At 39.8% G+C, this 12810-nt stretch overlaps 1 protein-coding gene across 2 annotated transcripts in view; it reads left to right on the top strand.

The window, feature by feature from the left end:
• Nell2 (neural EGFL like 2) overlaps positions 1-12810 on the top strand; it is a 367564-nt gene that overhangs the window by 269303 nt on the left and 85451 nt on the right. For both annotated transcript variants that reach the window (XM_008826521.3, XM_008826515.1), the window contains exons 15-16: positions 3904-4026; positions 6700-6795. In XM_008826521.3, the coding sequence (XP_008824743.1) occupies positions 3904-4026; positions 6700-6795 (219 nt within the window). The remainder of the gene's footprint in view (positions 1-3903; positions 4027-6699; positions 6796-12810) is intronic.

Here is a 12810-nt window from a genome sequence, read left to right on the forward strand (position 1 = left end):
GGCAGGCAATATAATAAAATATAAGTTCTAATTGTAAAGCAGTAGAAGACTCTGCACATAGCAAAAGACAGTGAACTGCGCAAACACCTTAAAACTGGAGAGCTACAAAGGGCACTATGAGGAGAAAGTCTCGGGAAAATATGAGCATTAAATACAGTAGGTAGTTTTATTGCTTATCAATCAATGATCTGGTTTTGGAAATTTGCAATTCACAATTTTAATAGTTTCTAGCCCTATAATCTTGGACAATTTTCTGTAAAATAATGATAGTTTTACTAATATGAGAATTAAATGAGATAATATTTCAAAGTATGAGATGTAAGTACAGATCATAACTAAAGTGGAAAATCATTCAATTTCTTTCAAATTTGTAAGAGCATTAATATTATAAAATCAAATTGAGCAGTGCATATAAATGATGTTTTAATTTGGAATCAGTGCCTCCTTACCCCAACAGACATAAAAAAGTTCCTGTCAAATATTCCATTCTCAGGTAAGAAGCCCCAACCTTAGCTGAGGGACTATCGGCAGCTGGTGACAACTGGGAGAGGCAGACTTGATTTTCTTCGGAAGTGACACTAGATAGATTGACCAGACTCCAGTGGATGGACCTACACTGAGGGACATCTGGGTACACAAACATGACTCAGTAGGCCTTAACATATATGACAGAATGCATGAAATCCTGTGGGGATCTGGGGGTGGGGGGGGTAAGGATAAGGGAGGGGTCTAAATAGGATCAAGATGCATTGTATGAAATTCACAAAAAATTCAATTAAAAAAATATTCCCTTCCCCATGAGCTCAGTCTTGGACCCCACCTCGCCCACCCGGAAGTGCTGTCTTCCCTTGCTCTCTGTGACCAGCTGGAAGTGTCTAATGATGACAACTATCCACACCTATTTCTGCCCCCTCAGAACTGAGCTGTAAACTCTCTGAAGATGGCTACCATTTCTAATCTTAAAATTCTAATACATGTTTGAGGAAAATCTCCATAATTGGTTTTAAATGTACATGTACTTCATTGACTTTTCACACTTATTTATTTCCAATGTTTGCCTTTGTATCACGCTGAAGTTTCTGAATAGAACACGTGCCAGTGCATCATATGTCTGCACTGACAATACAGTGAGGAAAGCTGTGTGGACCTTAGGACGGCTGCTTTGCCTGCGCCGCCCAGTCCTTCTGGACGAGCTCATATCAGCACCAAATCTAAAGCTCAGGATAAGCTCAGCTCTGTGTTTGAAGACTGGTGATATTCTGGGGGCGTGGAATTACAAAATGATTTTTGATACATCAACCTACCCAGGTTAGGGGTTAGCCAGTGATGAAAACAAACGTCTTATTGTTTGATATAACACCTATAGTTTTAGGAATCCCCCCTTATGGAGGAATTTTACTATTGAGTTCTATCATTAGTATGACTTCAATTTACAGTGTCTGTAGAGAAAAAGAAAAGAAATTTAAGACATGGAACACACTTTTACCAGCTGTCTCTGTAAGATACGGATTACATACATACGCTTTATAGTCTATGTGTATTGTAATGAATGACACCCAAATGTCTTCTACTTAGGTGATAACAATTCTTATGTGTTTTCCTTATTCTATCTAAGCTTCAAATCCATAGATTGAACGATTCAGTTCTGATTGACATTTTTAATACAGGAGGGATGTAAAGACATGCATTTGGCTGTAGTCTCAGCTGTTACTTGGATTACGGTAGCAAATGAGTGAGGATGTGAAAATGGCAGGCAGTGTATGGTGAGGGGGAGATGCTTTGATCATCAGATTGAAACATCTGTTTTTCAACACATGTGAAATAAACCTTAGAACCCATTCACTAATACATCCTGGCATGCTAAGGGAGTACTGGGAATGAAGATTCGAACTGGAGGGGTAGCCCTGGGGTCCTCCGGAGTGTGTGAGTCACAGGAAGGGTAAGAAGTTGACATTGGACTCAAAATAAATAAGATACATCATAGTAAAATCAGTTTAAGAAATAGTCAAGGGACTGGAGAGAGAGCTCAGTAGAGATAAGAATGAAGCCAGAGCAGCCAAGCCTGACGTGCAGTTCTCAGGCAGGCACGGGAGCCCCTAACCATGTTGGTGCACAGCACCAAGGTATTTTCACTTTAGTGTATTTGCTGATGGTTAGAGTTTTCCAGGAGAACCTGAGGAGAAGGACATTTCGGGCACAAAGAGCAGTATGTGTAAAGGGACAGGTACATTTAAAAGCCAGAAAACTCTCTTCTGCCTTTGAACTGCTCATGACACAGCACTCCTTCCCAGAACCATAAATAAGTGACAGAAGAATAAAACCGAACTTTTTAACATTTCTCATACAGTATCATACTAAGTGCTAAGCTGACTCTTCTTAGGCCCTTTGTCTACCCAGTGAGTGTGGTCTAATTAAGAAGATGATCCAGATAGTGGTGAAAACAGCATCTAATCCATCAGTAGCTGTCTGTAAATGGCCCAAGGCTGTTCACATACAGATTTATAGATTAACTGCAGCATTTCAAATTCCACAGGGGAAAAAAATTGGCAGGAGGCACAAACTTTAGCGCCTAGATTTATTTCGCTTCAGTTAGAAGAGTTCAAAGGCAGACGGGCTGCCCATTCTGGCCCCTCTGAAGTTTCACAGTCCAAGTGTAGCTCTGAGTGTAAGAGCTCTGAGCAACCCAGGGACTTTCCTAAGCTACCAGTAATTTATGAAACTGTGAAATGTTGTGATTAATTAGAGAATAAGAGGGTTAGCTCTTTACAAAGACGAGTAATTCAGTCAGGAATTTAAAAATAATATTCGTGTAATTCTAAAGCATTAATATTGGTAGTCTCAAATTCCTCTGATGGATTACTGGGAATAATTCTAAAAAGTTTACTGTAGTACCAGAGTCAGAATCAGCAGTACGTATCACATTCGGGTACTGCCATGTCATGAAACAGAAGATGCTGTAGAGAAATGTTAATGCATAGCTTAAAAAATAAAACACATTTTGTTAGCTGTCTTAAGTCATGTTAGTGTGGTCTCCACTGTGTGTGGCAAAAGCAGCACTTTTGAAGTCTGAGGTTATTTAATATTCCTGGAACTTGAGAAAGATATGTGAGCACTCTGAGACACAGCTGCCTCGTCCTGAGTATTGCGATATGGTCTGCCTCTCTCACAGGGTTGCTGGACGGACCAAATGACTCAGTGCTTTGAAAGTATCAAGCTATAAGCAGTTAAAGGGTGCATATACTGGCTGTATATTTTAATGTGTGCATTTGCACACATTATAAAAGCAAATTTGTCCTATGTAACGGACACTTGACACTTCCTATGCAGAGGAAGAGCCCTGAAGAGGTAAGTTATTTCCCACAACAGTTTGCACGAGAACCTTTATGCCTGCAACTGTGAATGCGGATGCCGGTGTTAACTGCTGGCATCCACCGCCCAGTACTTCAGCCCCATAAACTCTGTAGGCCAAAACACATGGATGTTAGAACATTTTCAAATCCTTCCTCATTGCCAATCACATATTCCAGGGAACGGGTAGGTAGAAGACGTTTCACAAGAATAATTACCCAAATGATAATCACAGAGACTGCATGCCAACTCGGTCATCCACTTCTTCCGAGAATTAACTTTATGGTGTCCTGCTTCTCCAACTCCATCCTGCTTATAAAAACACAAACTGTGTGCACATTTCTAGGGTAATGTTTAATACTTCAAGATTTTGAACAGTATCCGATTGTCTTTGGTTTATAATTTGTTGATATCTGAGGTTGAAAGAAATACCCTGTAATAATTAGGATGCCAGTATGTTGAAAAGGGTGTTTTATAATAACGAAGATGCCCGTTTATTTAGTAAGGTATTTTGAAAACAACCTTTGAGCAACAAAATTGCATTCTTCATTTCAGAACATGACGAGTGCATTACAAACCAACACAACTGTGATGAAAATGCTTTATGCTTCAACACTGTCGGAGGACACAACTGTGTCTGCAAGCCTGGCTACACGGGGAATGGAACCATATGCAAAGGTATGAGGCCCCCACACCAGCCCCTCTGCACCGTGACCAGGGCAGCCTCTCCCCTGTCCCTATCAGCACTCTTCTGTAACCCGTGCACACTCCGCAGTTCATTTGAGTGTTGGCACATGGCTCATCACCTTCCTCTCAACACTTGCCATGCCCCTGGGTCATGTCAGCAGTTAAGTGACCAAACCTTTCAGCTTGTTGCCTAATCTTCTGCCACCTCAGCTACAGCAGTGTGCACCTCTGTCCTCCACAAAACCACTTTCATAGCCACATCCTAGGCATTTTTGTCAAGAACTGCTCCATCTTTGAAATCCCAAGTTTCAACCTTTTATTGCCTCACCCCAGTTCCCTTTCCTTCCAATTTGCCAACTCTCCTCCCTCAAAACTTTGTCTTAAATTTGCTCAAAATTTTCATTTAGTTTACCAGTACCCCAGCTTCAGAGATTTCTTTCTGAGACCAAACATACATGTATCATGAAAGCTATTGTTCTGAGGGGACCATATTAACACTTGTAAGCCTGTTAACTGCTGTGAAATACCTCTCTTTTTCTGGGCTTTCTTTCATAAGCTTCTCTCACTATAAGATGAATATTAACTGAGCACACTGGGTCTACGTGTGGCATAGTCCCCATTTTAGCTGGTTTGTAATGCCAATTGATAATTCCCCTAAATTTCTTATTGATCTTAGATTTTCATTTCCATCAGTGGACATTCCAGCCATCCACTGCCACCCACGCCCTCACATTTTGACCACTGTCCTCTTCATCTGGTGAGCTTACTTCTTTACAAGGGAGTAGGGAGCTGTTTTGGGAACTGCCAAATCCCATAGGATAAAGTTTATGATCTTAATTGTCATATGACTTGTCTAATTTAGGCATATTAAATTTCAAATCTACCTATCCCTAAAATATACTGTATCCTTTATCTCAGAATTCAGTAGAGTAGATTTACAATGATGCGTGTATATGGGAGACAGGACAGATCAAAGAACAGTTGTCAATGCGGTGGGTCATGAGCAGGTCTTAAGGCTATACACTATACACATGCTGAAGGACCAGAGGATTATGCTGGCATTCAAAATTCCATGAATCTTCAATGTAGATCATTATAAAAAAGGTCTGTTGATGTGGGAGTCCAAATCTCACAAGAATTTTCTTGAAAAAAAAAAAAGAAAGTGTAACTAAATCCCTAGAACTTCCTTCAAAGCGCCTGAATGTTCTAGAAGCTTGGGGCCGCTGCTTCTTTCTCTTGTAATGCTTGCTTCTGATTCCGCCTGGTATAGAGCCTACGTTTCAGTAGCTTAGATAAGTGGAAACTAGGAGCAGATGCAGTTACCAACAGAAAAACTTAGATTTGAAGAGAAGAGTCTCTAAGACTCTTTAAAATCCCTCTGGAAGTTAGGACTACAGGTTACCTGAGTAAAGACGTCTCACCTTCCTATTGAGGATTGAATAAGAGTGGAGAGATAAATAGTTTAGTTGTAGGAGCTGAATAATTGCGTTCTGGGCTGTTATCAATGGGCTTGCAAATTTCTCCAAGTAAAATATGTACATGGCCTGGCGGATGCATTTGTTATTATTTATGAGGCTTAAGTGCCAAATACATTTGAAAATCTTTGCTGACCTAGGTATTCTCTGCATAGGATGAGCCAAACTTAGAAACTGAAATCAGCTGAGCCAATGGCTTTTGAATCAACAGAGCCAGATGACTTTTGGTAAGGCCCTTCTGACACAGCACCAGATTTTTAGATTTCTACATTCCTATGAAGGCATAACGAGCTACCTGGAGGATACGTAAGCTTAAAACTAGAGGAATCTTTGACTCCGGAATGAGCTGTTCATATATGTCAGACCCGGTCAGGCAGAGAGATGGGGCAGTGGATAAGCCCGTGAAGAAGCTCAAGTGGAACAGAAGCACTTGAGGCAGCTCCGTCTCACCCATCTTGGTTTCTGATTTCACCTTCTTTAGTTTTTCTCCTTGGTCTTTATTTCCTGTGCCTCTTTGAAGGCAGCCAATAATCAAAATATCACTTTTGCAATGGTTTCTACCTCAGACTTTTCCTACTTAATGAAAAGCTTCCCTCAAACTCGCTTTAATACATCAAATTTCACAGTGTCTGTCCCCTCATCCCCGTCTCCTGATGTGTCGTTAGCAGATGAATGAAGAGCTGTAGAGTGAAGAATTTTTAGTGCTGGGTGACTCTAAGCCACCAGGGCCTGCTTAGAACTTTTGAAGGTCGAGACTTTTCTCTAATATTTTAGCGCCTCATGGGATTCCATTATTTTCTGTTTCCTCGTGTCATTCCTTGATGATTTGCTTCATCTAGGTTAGCTACCATTTTTATGCTTAGCTTCAAGGTAGATTGTTACAATGAAATGCGATCTGAACTGTAATGTACTTCGCATTTGCATAAAAGTTCTGTCTTTTCAAATTTCTGTTAAAATATTTCTTTAATACCGGAAACAGTACCATTTCAAAAATCATATTGCGGTTTCTTGCATGTATAGAAAATATGGTATCAGAATGAAATTATAATACCTTTTACCATTTGATGCCTACATCCCCAAGGGATCAAGGAAAGCTGGGCTTGGTGATTACTGAATCATGGAGAGCATGGTGATGCTCACGCACCGATGCTGGTTAATCTGATTTATTCATCTATCTGGATTCTTGTAGCATTTTGCAAAGATGGCTGTAGAAATGGAGGGGCCTGTATTGCCGCTGACGTGTGTGCATGCCCACAAGGCTTCACTGGACCCAGCTGTGAAACAGGTAGGAATACCATTTCATCTTCTAGACATGAATGCACAAAGTAATCCAGGAGGAAAGTAATGCTTCAGGCTTCAAGTAGGATCTCCAAGTATGGAGCTATCAGTAAGGAAGTGCTCGAAGAGAGAAGAGGGGTGTCCCAGTGACAGATGGTCCCCTGGGACTCCCCAAAGGCACTCTAAGGAGGCTTTACAGGTATTATAACAGGATACATATTGAGCTTTTTCAGAAGGATGCATGGCATTGCCTAGGATTTCACAGCTCCACAATTCTTATTACTCATTGTACATTCTGCTGGGACTATCTTCAAGCATAGAGTTTAAGGCTATGGAGTCTCTGATCCTAGGACACACTGCCTTCTGCATTTGAGACTCTTCAGCAACGCTTACCTGTTCATTCAGCATTTGTTCCTCGTTTATTAGAAAATGATCTTTATTCCGAAATTACTCATTCAAGTCCATTCCAAACTTACTCTTTCTGAGCATTACTAATTCTAGAAACCTCAAAAATTATTTTTTAAAAATGTGCACACCTTTAATCCCAGCACTCAGGAGGCAGAGGCAGGCGGATCTCTGTGAGTTCAAGGCCAGCCTGGTCTACATAGTGAGTTCCAGGACAGCTGGAGCTACAGGGAGACCTTGTCTCAAGAAGACCAATCAAAAATGTGGTATGTATGTATGTAGCTTATGAACCAAAATAATGTTCTTTGTCAGAATAAAAACATACCTTAGCAGTAAAATAAATATGTTCTGAACTGAAATCATAGGAGTGGTAGTTTTGGTTGCTGTTAGTTAAGCAGTCCTGTTAGCAGATGACCTCAGAAGCTGGCTCTTCTCCCAAGAGAACCCGCCAGTGATGACTGGCAGTTGTATGTCGTACTGCTTTTCACAAATCTTCCTGGGGTATGTGCTCACCTTTCTTCATCCTCAGAGCCATGCAGTTTGGTGGATACTGCTGGTCAGCATATGAGATAGATGCTCTGGGCCACTTGGGAAGTGAAAATTCTACTAACACATACTTCTGGAGTACACAGAAGGCACTCACCAGTGGCTTGCATTCCCAGGTCATCTGCTTCTAGAGTGGCTATAAATAATACTTTTGAAACCTCAGTGACAAATTGAATTCAGGGACCTAATGAGAAATATATGGTGATATTTTTATATATAGGATTCTTTTCAGGGCATCATTTCCTAAATCCAAGTTCCCCAAATATATTTTGTATGTCAGTCTCTTATAGAACTGGCTATCTCGCTAAACATAAATATTTTGGGTAACTAATTACCATAGAATTTACTAGATCAAAATCAGGTACTTCTTATGCAATAGCCCTCCAAAACTCCTTTCCTACAATACCTGCCCACCACTATATCCAGATATACCAAGGTGTACCGTGTGCCTCTGTATAGTAATGTGGCGATCAGGTTTCCAGGGTATAGTGCTCTGAGCTGCTTCCAACATGGACACTAGATACCTCTCACTAGTGTGAGGGTGATGTAGAACTTTGGCTAAAGACTGTCCCAGAAAAGTCTTTGATGAATAGTGGCCATGTCCAATCCTGCATGTCATTCATCCCCTTTTAAAAAAAAAAATCATATGATGAGATTGTAAGAATCTGTAATGACATAATACTAATTTAACAATGTAATATATAATAGTGTAATAAAAATAGCTACCAGAGTATTTAGCTCTCTGTAATTATCCTTGAACTGCCCTGTATACAGACAGTTCCAGACTGATGATACATAGCTTTGTGTAGCAGCCAAGGACTTTGAGATAGAGGCTGAAAAATCTAGTCTTATGGTTTGCTTGTTATGGGAACTAAGCTCTCAGCATTTGTACCCTTTATTCATGACCTCATCCTTCACAGTTTCTATTCTGAGATAGTCTTTGTCTGCATTAGATATGAAAATGTTGGGTTCAGAGTGATTTGAATTATTTTACCCATAAGGTCAGTGTTATCAACAGCAAACACATAGCTCCCTTATTTCAACTTTAGGCTTTTTTACCCATTGCCTTTGTTCTACTTAGGGTCCTGTGGCTTTGATAAATAACTCTGACCAAAAGCAACTTGAGGAAGGACAGGATTGACTTCATCTTATGCTTTAGAGTCCCTCATTGAGAAAGATCAGGGGATTGGGATGAAGGCAGGAACCCAGAGGCAGGAATGAAGGAGAGACCATGGAGGTCTCTGCTGCTCTGGCTTGCCATCCGGGGCTTGCTTAGCTGCCTTTTCTATGGCCCAGGCCCACCTGCCCAGAGATGGCATGACTCAGAATAAACTGGGCCCTCTCACATCAATTTGTAATCAAGAAAATGCCCCACAGATCTGTCCATACGTCAGTCTGATAGAGGTATTTCCTCAGCCAAGAGTCCCTCTTCTCCGGTGTGTCATATTGACAACTGGAGCTAACTGGGACAGCCTCCCAGTGCTATTTGTAATCCAAGAATCTCAAACACAGCACACCACCTCCTCAATTGTTCCAGAATGAACTCCATTTCTTTCCATCCTGGCTGGCTCTGCATAAGTGAGGGCTCTAAGATCAGTCTCTCTTCATTCCAATCTCTACCCCTATATGGGATTTTCTGCTCCTTACCCGGTTCTTGTGCCCTCAGGATAAAGGGCATATCATCTAGCATTAAATAAAATGCCCTCAAGAAGTTGATTCATCTAGTTTCACTCTCTTGTCCTCATCTTAGTCTCATTCATAGTTATTAAACTTCCAAGGGCACGAGGTGGAATTTTATTTCATATTCCTAACCTTGAGACAATCTACGTCCCATATCTTGGTAGATATTCCACAAATAACACTATAAGTGAATTCGCAATTAAGTGATAAAAAAATAATGTACTCACTTCCATAACTGAAGGACCTTCTTGCAAGTTAGTTTAAGCAGGTTTCAGGAGCATTCTCTGGTCCTGTGCTCACAGGTGGCATGTGAGGACTGAAGGCACAGAGAGGTGAAGGGGCTGATGTAAGGTGTGTCAGTGTAGATCTATGATACAATCTAGAGCTCATTCCTAGCCCCATGTTTTCTTCCTCCCTCCTTTCTTTTCTTCTGACACTGTGTTGCCTGCCCCAGACTTGATCATCCCTTGTACACACCTTCCTTTGCATGACCATCCCATGTACACACCTTCCTCTGCATGATCATCCCATGCACACACCTTCCTCTGCATGATCATCCCATGTACACACCTTCCTCTGCATGATCACTCATGTACACACCTTCCACTGCATGATCATCCATGGTCATTAACAGTTGTGGGACTCCTCTTTAAGGAAAGAAAATCTTCAAGATGGTCATGGTCTCCAAGTATAGGAATGGCCTAGATTTAACATGATGGAACTGGATGCCATCAAAAGCTTAGGAAGGCAATTGGTTTGTGCTTCCAGTTCAGTGATGATCTACTGAACCTTCAAGTGGAATGACTGAGGATGAAGTAATAGGATTTGCATGTCTGTTCAAAAACCGTCTTAGTGTGCAGAATATTTATCAATTCTTGATTTTTTTAGTTGAGAAGATTTACCCAGAATGCTCTCCCCTCATGTATTTAGTCTGTTTCTGCATTACATAAGACTTAGTAGAAATTGTTGAATTCATTCACTAACTTCAAAAAGAGTTATGTGTGTGCTTTTTACTGAGTTAAATGAATTTTCCATAGACTTTTAAACCATTGCACAAAAATCAACCATAAGGTAAAGAATAGCTTCACTTTTTGAAACATTGTTTATTTTTATTGTAAGTGTATGCGTGTTTTGCCTGAATGTCTGTAAGTGTACCTCAGGTGTGCCATGCCCACAGAGGCCAGAAGTAGATGTCGGAGGTCCTGGTACTGGACGTATAGACAGTTAGCTGCCATGTGGTACCGCAAACAAACCAAGGTCCTCTGCAAGAGCAGTCAGTGTTCTTAACCACCGAGACATCGCTCCAGTCCCTGTCACATCACTTGTAATTAAACACCAAGTATTCTATCAGGTGTTTAACTTCAATTTAGTAAAATGATTATTTCCTTCATAACTCAATAGAGTATATTAGATATGTCTGTGTCAAGGTGTAGCAGATCTATCACTGCCACTGTGTTTATTGCTAAATGCTGAACCTTAGCAAACAGGTGTCTGGCAATCTAATTAATATGCACAGCTACCTTCTACTAAAATAAATCTTTCAGTGATGATTTAAGGCATAACACTAAAATATTTGACAGTCTCCTATAAGCAACTGCTTTCTAAAGTGAAATTAATGTGTTCATTACTGAAAAACAAGTTGGTATTAAATGAGAAAGTTGAAAATATATGCTGAAATATCAAAAAGGAGATCAGAGTGATGTATGACTTCTTTTATCCTAGGTGTAAAATAATGAGTTTCTGAGCCACAGATCAAAGCATGATATTTCAATTATTTTTAGTGAGTAGTTAAACAAATTTAAGCTGCATTAGATTTTTAATGTACATAGTTTCAAAATGAATACATGAAGCAAGAGGTGTGTATGTGTGTTGATTTACTTCACAAATAACTTCAAATGTGTTAAGGCTGATTGACTTTAAAGTATACATTGTTATATTAATATGTATTATCTATTATGGACATAGGACTAGGTAAGTAGGAAAAATTCTATTTTAGTAAGTAACATTATTCTAACAGTAATATGTAGAGTTAGCAAATATTAATGTGAATCAATTATGCTCACTGATAAGACTGAATTAGTACATTCTGAAAGAATATTTATTCATTTTAATTTTGTATGTTTGAGCATTTTGCCTGCATGTTTGTGTACCACATGCATGCCTGATACCCATGGAGACAGAAGGTGTTAGATTCCCTGGAACTGGAGTTATAGAAGATTGTGAGCTGCCATGTAGGAACTGGGACCTGAACCTGGGTCCTCAGCACTAAGCCATCTCTCCAGACCTGAATTAGTACATTTTTTCTTCATAAATGACACACATTTAATTCGATGATCACTTGCTTTCATAAGGCATTTTTCAGAAGCTTGTATCAATTTGTGTCACCTTACATAGGAACAGTAAAATGATTGGAATCAAGAGAAGATTCCAAAACACTTGTAGTAGAGCATACCTTTCCTTACCAAAATGACCCATGGTGAGATTCCATTCCCAGAACATAAGTCATTTTTGTGGGAGAACAGGACAGTTTTTGAAAGTTTGAGATAACTTGATAAATATATTTTGAAATGAAAATAGAGAAAACTTTAAAAACCTTGCTTTGCCAAAAGAAAGGGTTTTTTTTTTTTAGTATTTTTAAGTTTAGTTCTGCTATAACTAAACAAATACAAAGTATACTTGCTACAATCATTACATTAACTTTGTTGCAATAAAGAAAAGTAAGGATGCAAACAGCCCTGATTCTGTTATTTTCCTAGTAAGGACATCGTGAACCTGAATATCTCAGAGAAAGTGAGAGAGATGATTTGATTCTGTGGCTTTTGTAGAGCTCTATCTATCTCTGTAGAGGAGCTCTCACTCACCCATACTGAAGCCCATCTAATTTGAAATTCAATCTTTAGTGAAAGATTATTAGACTGTAATCTGTTTTCCTTCTTAATCAGCTGTGTACAAATCAGGGGTTAGGTTCCAGTGATACTTTTCCTATCATAGACTAAAATGTAATAACAATAAAGAAACAAAAAGCAGCAGTTATCTGTCATTCAGCGGTAAGGGCATATGCCTCTCGTGTACGGTGACTTGGGTTCTATCCTTCCATCCCCAGCACTAGAACAAACCCAAATCCAACCAACAAAAACATCTACGCCAAAGTTTTCCAGCTATACACTACATATGAATGAACTTGGACCATTTCTACTCTTTATGTTAGTTATCCTTAAATTCTTTTAAATTAGACACTGACTGTTTCATGCTATATGAAACTGGCCTTCTTTGCAGCATTTAACACAAGGGTCAAGATCATGAAATCGAAATCAGAGAGGCATCAGCCTGAGTGTCAGTTCTGTTGCTCACTGGTTGAATGGCCCTAATTTGAGCCTTAATATGTGTCCTA

The sequence above is a fragment of the Nannospalax galili genome, unplaced genomic scaffold (genome assembly GCF_000622305.1).
Source record: "Nannospalax galili isolate Female #2095 unplaced genomic scaffold, S.galili_v1.0 scaffold232, whole genome shotgun sequence".
In the NCBI taxonomy this organism is placed as follows: Eukaryota; Metazoa; Chordata; class Mammalia; order Rodentia; family Spalacidae; genus Nannospalax; species Nannospalax galili.